At 33.3% G+C, this 12,780-nt stretch overlaps 1 protein-coding gene across 4 annotated transcripts in view; it reads left to right on the forward strand.

Moving 5' to 3' along the window:
* Window positions 1-12,780, forward strand: part of SCAF8 (SR-related CTD associated factor 8) — a 92,303-nt gene that overhangs the window by 39,795 nt on the left and 39,728 nt on the right. For all 4 annotated transcript variants that reach the window (XM_035322346.1, XM_035322347.1, XM_035322345.1 and 1 more), the window contains exons 9-19: window positions 276-393; window positions 3,088-3,222; window positions 3,366-3,478; window positions 3,971-4,164; window positions 5,708-5,808; window positions 6,872-6,985; window positions 7,551-7,707; window positions 9,378-9,508; window positions 11,026-11,170; window positions 11,693-11,773; window positions 12,385-12,606. In XM_035322346.1, the coding sequence (XP_035178237.1) occupies window positions 276-393; window positions 3,088-3,222; window positions 3,366-3,478; window positions 3,971-4,164; window positions 5,708-5,808; window positions 6,872-6,985; window positions 7,551-7,707; window positions 9,378-9,508; window positions 11,026-11,170; window positions 11,693-11,773; window positions 12,385-12,606 (1,511 nt within the window). The remainder of the gene's footprint in view (window positions 1-275; window positions 394-3,087; window positions 3,223-3,365; window positions 3,479-3,970; window positions 4,165-5,707; window positions 5,809-6,871; window positions 6,986-7,550; window positions 7,708-9,377; window positions 9,509-11,025; window positions 11,171-11,692; window positions 11,774-12,384; window positions 12,607-12,780) is intronic.

A 12,780-nucleotide genomic window follows, 5' to 3' on the forward strand; every position in this document is an offset into this window, starting at 1 on the left:
CAACTAGAGAAAAGACCATACTCTGAATTACTGAAATGTATGCATTTTTTAAACATTTTATATAAATCTGTGTGCCTGAAGTTTTGACAACTTTATCTTAAAGTTAACACATACTTTGCCGGTAACATGGTAATGATGATAACAAAAGGTGATATTATCTACATTGTCTTCATTATTCTACATCTTTAGTTAAACTTGAAACTCAGTTGTGAAAAACTCTTTACCCACTGTTTAAGAGGAAAAAATGTTTTTTGTTTTTTAAACTTTCATTTTAGGCCTTTAGTACCAGAATCTGTGAACAACTCACTTTTTCACCAACTAGCTGAACAGCTACAGCAACAAAATTTAGAACATCTGCGACAACAGCTTTTGGAGCAACAGCAGCCTCAAAAGGTAAGAACTCCATCTTGTGGTTGTCATCTGCCAGAAGCTTGCAGAGTAAGTGGAGTAAGCAGGATAAAGTGTGTAAAGTGAAAAATAAATAGAACCAAATGTATGGGGTATAAATCTTGCCTCTCTTAGAAAAGAGTATCCTTAAGCTCAGTTACAGGCTGACCATGCGTTGGTCGTTCAGATCTTTTTGTGGGGAAAATAAACCTTTTTTTCCAGTGATCATGAAGGAGGAAGTGGGCCCTGAATATGCTGCTACCTGTGAAGGCAGAGCAGTGTACAAGCTGCTGCGACAGAACCTACAGGAGGACAGAAGAACAGATTGAACTTTAACTTAAATTTTCCCTTTTCAAGCCTTGACTAATAAATGCCTCATTCTACTCAAGAGTTTGAGCTAAAGAGTAGAGTCATATATTTCCCATGAAGTTCTTAATTAAGAACTGATGCTTGAAACATTACAAAATGGATTCTTAACTGTGTGAATTCGGTCCCCTCTTCAGTGAAGTAAATTGACCTATTTCTTCTGAGGTTAATCCTCTGTTTTGAGCTGCTCTTCTCCCATACTGATCCATTAGAAAATGAAAAGTTTATTCTGTATTGATACTGGCCAGGTATGAAGTGGATTTTCTATAGGGTATTTGGATGCAGTTTCACAGTAAATCAGAAATTTCTAGATTGAAAGAAAATCACCACAAACTTAATGTACATCTGTTGGGGTTTTAGTTTTTTTGCACCTGTGCAAAGATGCAGTCACTAAATTCAGAACATCAATGTGAATTTTAAATTTGTAACTGAGTTTTTAATTGTTTAGAAAAATATTGATCAAGTTTTTACTAGATGTTATTTTCTTATTCTAATGTTTTATTTTACTATGTTTTATTTTCATATTTCATTTAATTGTAATAACTGAGAAGGTTTGTACAGCAGCTGCAGACTAAATAGCTTTTTGTATAGATGCATAATCTAGCAATTTTTGCCTTTAAATTCTATACACATTGTTGTATAGGAATATAACTTTGAAGGGTGCATCTGTTTCAGGAGCTTTTGATATGATTTATCTAAGAATAGCTATGTAATTTGACAACAAAAAAGCTGAATACCCACCTTATTGTAAAATAATTTATCTCTCAAAAAAAGAAAGACAATTAGACATTACATTTCATTTATGAAATTCACTTACATTAGATGTATGGGTAGAGTGCTCATATGACTCGCCCCTTATTATGTGATCTTCTACTTGAAATGATTTTCCAGAAGTTGTTTCCCTTCAGGTCCACTCAGCTTCTTGGCTAGTTGCTATGGAGAAGAAGTTTCATTTTTCACCTTGATAGCAGCTAAAAGGCACAAACTTCTACTGGAACTCCTCAGTAATGACTGCAGCGTTTTATAAGGAAGATTTTCTTTAATCCCATTTTAAGCATCAGTGAAAAGATTAAGGGAAAGAGGAAGAAAGATAAAACGCAAAACGAAATTATTAAGCATCTAATTAGGAGCAGAGGGAGAGGAGGAGAGGATAGAAGACAGAAGAATCAACTACTGATATAGGAACTAATATCAAGATATAGAAATTATTGAAGAATAATTAAAGAAAATGAGGTGAAACAGATAATGTTAGAAGACAAATGCTTTAAATGAATTGTAGCAATTTTATTATTTTTAGTAAATTCTCATTATAAGGTGTCTAAGAATACGAAGGTACAGCAGAAGAGTATATATGCCATATATGGCATTCTCCTAGCAGATAGAATATATCTTTGTTGAAATGAAAATGTAATGAGAATCATTGAAATATATTTATATTGGTTTGTGTTATTTATCTAAATTGTCTAGATTGCATTTCTGAATATTTTAATTGCATTTTCTGTATTTCTTGCATGTCTTTCATATCGTACAGATACTAATTCCAAATCTGTGATTTCAAACAGTGTACTGGCCATTATAGATTTTGGGGGCTGTGGGATAGTAATGCAACAACACATTTAATATTTTACATTTTAAAATAATGAATTTAATTTTGGTGTTTTTCAGAACTGTCTGTTTTGGTTAGAACTCTTGTAATTGACATGATCACATAAATGACAAAACACCCTCCCTTATCTTGTAGTACGTACTGTCTTGAATCACATGTTTTAAGAAAGTTTGGATATAAATGTAAATGTTTTAAATAGTTGAATTGGTATTAAAAATATTTTCATTGTATAATAACAAAATGGAATGTAGTAATGCATGTGCTCATGCATGTGCCTAATGCAGGTGACTGATGAGTCTCTTTCAGTGTCCCTGTACATAAAGGCTGCCTTCACTATTGTTTTATCCTGTGAGTTTTATTTTTAAGCTAACTAAATTAAGCAACAAATAGTGTACTTTCTTTCTTTTGATTCAGCAAATAGATGGCATTATTTTTTTATAGTCAGGGATATTTCTTATTGCAGATGACACAAAAGGAATCAGAATGGTGCCACATCTAGTTCAGCTTGTCATTTTCTCAGTAGATAATTGTTCTATATTAAAGTGTGAAAATAAGAGAAACTTAATTGTTGGTTTGTTGTTTTTTTTTTTTTTTCAGAAAAAGTTGAATCATTGTTTCATCTAGTCTAAATTTTGACATAGTTAACAATTTGAATTATGAGGCCTTTTATAATTATCTATAATTATAATTATTCATTATTCATCTATCTATAATTATTCATTATTTAGGCAAGCCCTAACGAGGAAAATCAAGAAGGAAATTTTGGTTCAGAGCACTCTGCATCACCGTCACAAGGGAGCAGTCAACAACAGTTTTTAGAAGCAGAAACAAATGTAGATGATTCAATGGATATTCAGCAACAGGTAAAACTATTTTCAATGTAATTACAGAAGGAAATGCATATTAAATTGATTTCAAAATGAGCAAAATCAATGCATACTTTCATATGCTCATGTATAGTGAGTATTTCTATTAAATGTTTATGAACTTCTGTGTTTGACCTCAGGACATGGATATAGATGAAGTACAGGATGTTGCTGAAGAAGAGATTTTTGAACAAGAAGAAAAGAAATCAACTGTTCGTTCAAGATCAAGAACTCGTTCAAGATCTCGTTCAAGGTATAGTAATGAACTTGTACTAAGAAAATCAAGGTTTTTTTGAACAGAATTGCTATTTGTGATTGTCATTCTGTTTTGTATTTTCCAAGGTTGTCAAAGTAGTTTTGGTAACAAACAGGAAGTGTTCATTTAGTATTTGTGCACTAGATGAAGATTTTCTGTATAAAACCTTGTTTTGCATAACTATGGACTACTTTAAATTTTTTAAGACCTGCTCAAGTAAGAAGAATAAGCAGTTAACACTAATGAATTGGACAGATTTTTGGTGTCAGGAAAATAGATACTGATATGGAACTCTTTGAGTGTGGTTTGTTTTGTTTTGGCTTGTTGTTTTTTTTGTTGTTTAAAGCCCAGGGTATATGTCCTTCACACTAGTGGCAGTTTGAGTAAATATAAAGGAAATGAAGCTTAAAGCTTAAAGCTTGTAGTTAAAAGAAAACTAAAAAACTATTTTTTTTATACCTCAGCATACTGAAATTAAGTATTTTGTAGATCACCAAGAAAACGAAGGTCTAGATCACGATCTGGTTCTCGTAAGCGTAAACACAGAAAACGTTCACGCTCAAGATCAAGGGAAAGGAAGAGAAAGTCATCTCGATCGTACTCCAGTGAAAGAAGGGCTAGAGAAAGGGAAAAAGAACGTCAGAAAAAAGGATTGCCTCCTATACGGTCAAAAACACTAAGTGGTAAGTGGCAGCTACTTCCTGTTTTAATAATGTAGCATTAAAGGGGAAAAGGCCTTACATTTTATTGAAAGAACAATATTCATCTGGAGTACTGTTACAAAAAAAGTAAACAAATTATTTTTTTAAGTTTGAGTTCTGATGTTTCATACAACTCATACAGATGCATCATCTCATCTTAGAGGAAAGTAAGTATCATACTGTTCCACTGATGGTTTTATTTATACTGTTGCATTGATGCTTTTAGTTCTGAACAAAGAGTAGTAAGAGCTTGTCCCTAAGTTAAAATATACTCTTTTATGGTGCATTTGAAAATGAGCAGCACTTGATCTGAAAAGAATTATACCAACAAGAGATTTAAGTATGTGGTGCACGCTTTGGACAGTTTGCTGAATACTTAAATAAAATCCAGTTCTGTTAAATATTTTCAAGTGCTTTTTAAACAGTTTTTCACAGGTATATAGAACCAAAACAGGTAGAAATATGAAACATTAATATTTTGCCATCAGAAGAAAGCCATAATGGTCATATCTTAAAAAGAGTATCCAAAACCCAACTGAATTTCAGGTACTGCTCTGTGCAGAGCAGCACATTGAATTTGCACTAAAAAGAGGGTAGCAGGGAGAACAACTTCCTCCACACAGTTGCTTAAATCAAAAAATATTTTGGTACAGTAGCAGTATATCCCATTGCTGCTGTTTTCAGGACCTTAGATTCATGGGATACATACATTGCACTTAACTTATTTTTGTAACAAACCTACACTCCTGAATTTAACTTGACTTAAATGGTTTATGCACAGTCTCTGATGTAGTTCTGCATTTGTCTTGTGTTTTTAAAACTCTATCATTTATGTGATAAGATAAGCAGTTCAGAAATAATTTTTCTAAAATAAAGGGTTCTCTGGTCTCTAATATTTTACATCATTCCAAGGTGACTTTAAACTCAGGACTTCACTACAGTTTAGATGTATCTTTTTTTTTCTTCTCTGGCTTTTCACATTAAGAGTAGCAAATCGCTTTTATGGTGAAGATTTTTCCCAGCAATCCACAAAGCAGGGAACTATAATCAGAGTGGATGGGAGCTGGAAGATAGGGATGCTAACCTGGAGAACACCAGCTGCACTTGAGGTCCTATGAAGTAACTCAGGTCATGTAGAAGGGAGATATTAAGGACCACAATTAAGATGTGGAAATTTGAGGGGGAAAAATGTACCTGACATTGTCTAAGAGAAATCTTAAAGGCTAGTCATTCTTAGTTTTACTGTTTACTACTGTCAATTGAAAATCTGTTAATCCTACAGGCATAGTTCTATGGAAAACTGCTATTACAGTTTACCATAGGTAATAACTTATAGTATTTTAGTTTTTCATCACTTTAATGTTTTAAGATTTCTGGTAGTTTACTTAATCTTTGTATAAAAAGTTATAGATTTACTCTTCTTGCTTTTGATCTATGATTTCTGCACCTATTATATCCATGATATAAGTTATTTCATGAGCAAACATTTTAGTACTTAATATGACGTGAATGTTTCTCTCAACAGTTTGCAGTACTACTCTTTGGGTAGGTCAAGTAGACAAGAAGGCTACGCAGCAAGATTTGACTAACTTGTTTGAAGAATTTGGACAAATAGAATCTATTAATGTAAGTGAGCATGTTATCATCCACTTTCAAAGATTTAAAACTTGAACAGACTTATGCTGCTGGATTCTTTTTAGCATCATAAGCTTTATTGGAGACTATTTTTTATCACTGTTTAAAAACTGTGGTTATAATATTTGCTTGTTGGTGGTTTCTGTGTACTGGGTTTGAAACACTAAACACAGTACATACACTTCATGGTAAAATAGATTTTCCCTGGCAATAACTATAGTGTGACAATTTAAGCATTTTTTTTTAAACCCAGGTCTTAGCTGATAGGGTTATGCATTTTCCTCTTTTCTGTGAGGTGGCACAGGGGTAGAGGTTATTTTTCCTTACTGTAATGGACACCGCTGGACGTGGTGTCCATATTGCTGTATGTAAGTAGGATAACATATCTGTATAATCTTAAACATTTTTTATAACATCTGCATTAAAATTGACTTTCTTAAGTGTTCTTTGTTACCGTGTGTTCACAAAACAACATAAAAGCACATATGTGTTTTATTGCTTCTGACTAAAACTAAATTAAGTAGTTGTCATACGTGGGTTGAAAATTTTCAAAGATCGTAAGTCACATCATGCTTTTACTTCCTAAATTAAACATTAAAGCTAGTGGAAATGAAACTTCAAGAATAAGGACTCTACCCTCCAAAAATACACAATACTTTTAATCATTAGGTTGTGCCTCTGCAAAAGGTTGTTGCTCAGCTCACAGTGAATTTGGAACTTAGTAAGAGTTGGTGACCTGCTTTTCTGAAGTTACCATAAAATAGCTTGCAGTTCTTGCCTGCTGCATGTTGTTTAAATCTCTTGTGACATTTTTAGCAGCCATTCTTCAGCTTGCTGCTGCTTCTTGAAAATACTATAACTGATGTACCCTGCCAGCTTCACTATTAGGTTTTGCTGATGCTCAGAATTATTAATTATTACAGTGATGGTTATTTACAGTGTGAGCCTTTTCTTCTGTTTTTAGTATTAGTATTCACTTCATGTAGACATGTAAACTGAAGCACTGGTTTTTCTGCTTTTCGAGACCATTGATTTTTTTTTTTTTTTTCCACAGATGATTCCCCCAAGAGGTTGTGCTTACGTCTGCATGGTTCATAGACAAGATGCATATCGTGCTCTTCAGAAACTTAGTTCTGGGTCCTACAAAATTGGATCTAAAATTATTAAGGTAAATTAATCTTAATCTGAGGATGCCATTCACTTCAAATACAGTACAGTTTTAAAATGGTGATTTGTCATTTAACAGCTATTCATTCAAATGACTAGTATGGTGAAGAATAATGAATCAATAAGGTGTATATTGTATTCTTTCCTCTCTATAAAAATGCAGATTTTAACAGGTAATATAGAAGATAGTAAAGTGAAATTTTGTCTTGATACTTAGGAAATATTGGGAAAGCATTTTATATATATTCTAGTGATAAGAGTACTGTAAACAACTGAAGTCCTGTACCTGACCACGTGGATCTCTTACTATTAAAACTGCTAGTATTAAAGTATGTGATTAGATGCTGTGTTTTCCCTACTTTCTTTGATGCTTTACCATAAGTCCTTGAATTACTGTATTCTTAATTTCCCCCATATACATTTGTTAGCATTAATGTTGAATAAATGTGAGCTTTCTGATGTAATTAATTTTCCACATGCCTGTTGTTGCAGAGGCCAAGTAAATGTCTTACCAGTTGCCAAGTTATATGATTTAACGAGGTTATCTGTTTGGGTTGTATTTTCAGATTGCCTGGGCTTTGAATAAAGGTGTGAAAACAGAGTACAAGCAATTCTGGGATGTGGATCTGGGAGTTTCATATATTCCTTGGGAGAAAGTAAAATTGGACGATTTGGAGGGATTTGCTGAAGGTGGAATGATTGACCAGGAAACAGTAAATACAGGTATGGACATTAACAGGGATTCTCATAGTTAGAAAATGTGTTTGTTTCCTGCTAATTGTAAATCTCCAGAAAGTTTTTAGGTAACACTCTTTTTGGTTTTACATTAATATTACTAGCTACTTGTTTGCAATATAGAATCATAGAGTGGTTTGGGTTGGAAAGGACCCTAAAGGTCATCTCATTCCAGCTCCCCTGCCATGGGCAGGGACACCTCCCACCAGACCAGGTTGCCCAAAGCCCCATCCAGCCTGGCCTTGAACCACCTCTGGGGATGGGGCATCCACAGCTTCTCTGGGCAACCCGTTCCTGTGCCTCACCATCCACTGAGTGAAGAATTTCTTCTTAATATCTAATCTAAACCTACCCTTTTTAGTTTAAAGCCATTAATCCTTGTCCTATCACTCCACTCCCTGACAAAGAATCCCCCCCAGTCTTCTCTGTAGGCCCCCGTTAGGTACTGGAAAGCCGCAATGAGGTCTCCCTGGAGCCTTCTGTTCTTCAGGCTGAGCAACCTCAACTTCCTCATCCTGTCTTCACAGGACAGGTGCTCCAGTCCATCAGTCATCTTTGTGCCTTCCTCTGGACTTGTTCTAATATGTCCATATAAATGTCATTGAAATCTAGATCGTCTCTGTAGATGAGTAATTAATTAGTTGTCATGACCATTTGTCAGTGGTTGAATTTAAGCAAGATAACAATGGTTAACATTTTTCCAAAAACAGTTCTGAATTTGCTGTGTACTCATTTCCAAATATATGATTGGTATAAAAATTATGTTATGGTGGTGATTGTGAAATACTTTACAGGTATTTATAATTCAGGTATAATACTTAAGTTACAGTTGGAACTTGTCTAAACAGCCACAGTTTAGCCGAACCTTAAGGTATTTCCTTCATTAAAGTCAAAGAGGTGAGAAAACAGGTAGTGTTAGACCATATATTGAAACCCAGCTAATTGAGAGGTTTGTTGGGTTTGTAAAGGATTTATAAGTACTGTAGTTTCTTGAAATGGATTTAGCAACAAAACGACTAGACAGCACTAAAATAAGCAGTGGGTTAAGACAGTTTTATAAAAGAGACAATAATTTTTCAGGTAAAAATGCATTCAAAATGCTCTGAATAAGAATTTAATATAAATGACAGAGGAATTAAAACATGCAACATTACTGAAATACAGTCACTATTTTATACTTGAAAATTAAACCTTTTTTCCTGGTATTGGTGGAAGTGAGCTTGAGGAGGTAGTAGAAGGAAGGAATTATGTTTTGATGTTTGTTTTTTTTTTTCCACATGAGGATCTGTCATTCTACAGTACACAAATGATAACATAGATATGTTGACAGCAACAATTTTTAGAAAACACTTTATGTTATGAATTATTAACAAAATGATTGAAAAAACTGGCAAGTTTTAAAAATTCAGTTTGTACACTGGCATAATTAAATAGTGTATAGCAGGTGATTAGAGATATTTTACATTCTTTAAAATATATAGTAATACGTAAATAATTGTATTTGCTGTTTTCACAATAAGTTTGGGGGTAATTTGTCTAAATAGATATCAGATTAAAAAATAAAGATTAAGATGGAAGAGGACTTTTTACTATGAAAACAACAACAACAAACAGATTAGTTATTTCTTTATATTAAAAATACTCCTTTTTTTATTAAGAATGGGAAACAGCCAGAAACTCAGAACCCGCTAAAGAAACTACTCAAACTACGCAGACTACTACAGTTGATAAGAGCACAGTTATCACAACGCAGACAGAAGCTTACACACAACCAGTCACTATGCTGCAGGTTTGTATTAAACTTTGAGTTTGCAGGAATTCCATGCAACTGGAGGGGTAAGTTTTTATTCAATACAGACAAACTTTAATACTAAATGATAGTATTGAAAACAAAAATACTTAAAACAATGTGCTCATGTGTTTCTCTCTGAAATATTCTAGAAAAGAATCAGTTGCCCTGGTTGAGCAAAATCCTTAATTTTATGCACAACATATCTCAAACTTGAGTGCTATCTCAAAGGAAGGCTTAAATGTTAAATTTCTTCTCTGGCTGTCCACTTTTCCCCACAAGAAGTTTGACCATCACATTAATTATTTTCCCGGTAGTTTAGGGCAGGATTTCATGGGGACAATCTTGTCTTTAAAAGAGTTGATTATTCAAAGTAGTAGGTTGTTGCAGTTCTGATATACACAGTAATTCATGAGAGTCTTTGAATCTCTGCTGTATTGTCTTTTATCTGCTAAAACATTATTTTTGTTAACATCGATTAAGGTATTTAGAAGACTGGAAGAATACAACGTAATTTTCCTTTATTATGCTACATGCTATGTGTTTATCAAGTATAAATTCAAATGCCTTTTATCAAAGGCATTTGATATCATCCATAAATCCTTTTTAGACGTCAAATCCTTTTTTTGATATCATCTCTAAATCCTTTTTATTATGACCGTATGAGATTGTAAAATGAGAGTCAGTTGCTTAACACAAATTGTATTTGTATTATCATTTTTTCTCTCTTAACATGTATAGATGTTCCCTGTATTTAAGTTGATGTAAGATTACTGTGAAAGCTAATGCTTTTGCATTTGCTTGCATTGAAGTTTGAGCTTGAATTCTTTTTACTTTAACAAAAATTATCTTTGGTCTTTTATTTTGTCTTTCTGCTTGCATACGCTGATATGTATACATTTAAACACACACATATATATATACATATATGTATATATACTGATGTTTTTCTGCTGCTTATTATTTGTAATTCTGCTGCACTGTACCAAAACACATAGCTTAAATAGAATCTTGAAAAATACTAAATAATTTCCAGGATTATTATTGGGATTATTAGCCTGGTAATTACATACACTAAGCTCTCAACATTCTAATACTGTTCTGAAATATGCAAATATCTGTAATGAGAATGGAGTCACTGTTTTTAATGTGCTCTCAAATCGCACTGTCTACATTTTCCCTCTTTTTGTTTCTCTCCCTTTCTGTATTCCCCTCTCTACTGTAGATAAATTTTAATTCTTTAGTTAGTATAATGGCTAACCATGTATTTATTTTCTCTTCCTTTCAGAATAAAGAATAGATAGCATAGGATTTTTCCAGTGTCCTTATTTATCTGTAGTGCAGGTACCATTCCAGAATGCAATCTAATACTTCAGGGTGTTCAGAATGTAAGTTCGAAGCCTTTAGTATGTTTAATGTTTAACATAAATTGCAGTCAAGTCAGTGGATAAACTTTTAATGCCACTGAATACTGTAAGTATTGAAGTTACTTGTTTTTTTCTTTCCATGAAAAAAAGATTCCAGTAGCTCCAGCTGTGCCTGCTGTTAGCTTAGTTCCACCTGCGTTTCCTGTCACAATGTCTGTCCCTCCTCCTGGTTATAGCGCAATTCCTCCTCCACCCTTCTTGCGAGCAAGTTTCAACCCTTCACAGCCACCTCCAGGTAAGTTAGTAAAATTTGAGCCTATGTTGCTGTGTATGTGTATTTTGCTTTGTATAGCTTCCATCAGGTTCTTGTTACTGCTTGAGACAGCTGAACTTTGGATCTGTAATTTCAGCCCAATATGAAATTTCTTATGTCTAACTTAATATTATTCTTGCCAGTGTATTTTGTGGAGAATATTAATTAAAGCTGATTTTTTTGTTGGTGGTGATTTGAGTCTTTGGGAAAAATCAAAGAAAATGAAAAAAATCTTAAGATTTATCTCCTTCGTAAAATTTTGAAACTTTCGATTTTCTTCCTTGGATGTTGCTGACAGAAATATCTTTTAAATATTCACATACAGGTCTTTTCCTGTAAAAATTAATTGCTTTTGAAAACAGCAACCACTATCATCCCTTTGTATACATTAATTGTTTGCTAGTTTTCAGTGGTGCAACTTCTCAGGATAAATAATGTAAACACTGTTTTAATGCAAAATTATATTTACTACTCCTTCTAATGATTTGTCATTTTTCTATATAGGTTTTATGCCTCCCCCAGTTCCTCCTGTTGTCCCACCTCCTGTTGTCCCACCTCCTGTTGTCCCACCAGTTGTTCCAACACGTAAGTTTGATTATTCTAGTGGCTGTCATATGTCATTGAAAGCTTAATTGTTTGATATACTACTTTTCATTCAAACAGAAGTATGTTATTCCTGTCTAATGGACAATAGTAACGTAGAAGTTATTGCATAGCTGTATTAAGCAAGTATTGAGATAAAATTTTACAGAGCCTTTCAAGTTGACTGAAAAATGATAGTTACTGCGGAGTAACTGAAAAAAAATAATGACAAATGAATTATTTATTATTTGCATACATAGTTTAATATTAGAACTTGGCTATAACATGTATTTGTAACTTAGGCTATCTAGAGTTAATTGCTGAATAATTTATAATAATTTATTTTTGCTTAGCCTTTTAACTGTTATCAGTTTAACACTTAAAAGGCTCTGTTAAAGAGTAGTGATTGCTTAAGATGCCTGCAGTTTGTGGCCTCTACAAAAAAAGTAAAAGAGTGGTGATTGACGATTAAAAAATGTTATCAAAACCATCATTATTCTTATGGTAGTTGAAATAATTTCACTTATTTTGATTTTTCATCTTGACATATGCCAAGCTAAACTTAAAGGCTGAAAATATGATTACTCTGATACACTTCTGTTATTTCCCTACAGCTTTAGTACAGCCTCCATTACCAATTACACAAGAGACGATGAAGGATGTTCCTTTTACTAGCCTCATTTTACCAGTTGGCACAGTTACAAGCAATCTAGCTACTCCAACGTTGTCTGCTGGAAGTGTTTTTAATCCTCTGCCAATCAACAAACCAGAATCAGATGAAAAGGGATCACATCTTACAGACCTTCAGATTTCTTCCAGTGAAAACAATAGAGCTGGTAAGAAATTATTGTCTGATATTTTCACATACAATAAATATCAAAATGCCTGTGAGATTTTTTTTGCAGATCCTTGTCTATTGAATTAATAAATAGAGTAGGAAGTTACAGACTGAATATTATTTTCAGTTTAAGATGGAGGAGTGATGGAAATCATCTCTATCATCACCTGAT

This window comes from Oxyura jamaicensis, chromosome 3, assembly GCF_011077185.1.
Source record: "Oxyura jamaicensis isolate SHBP4307 breed ruddy duck chromosome 3, BPBGC_Ojam_1.0, whole genome shotgun sequence".
In the NCBI taxonomy this organism is placed as follows: Eukaryota; Metazoa; Chordata; class Aves; order Anseriformes; family Anatidae; genus Oxyura; species Oxyura jamaicensis.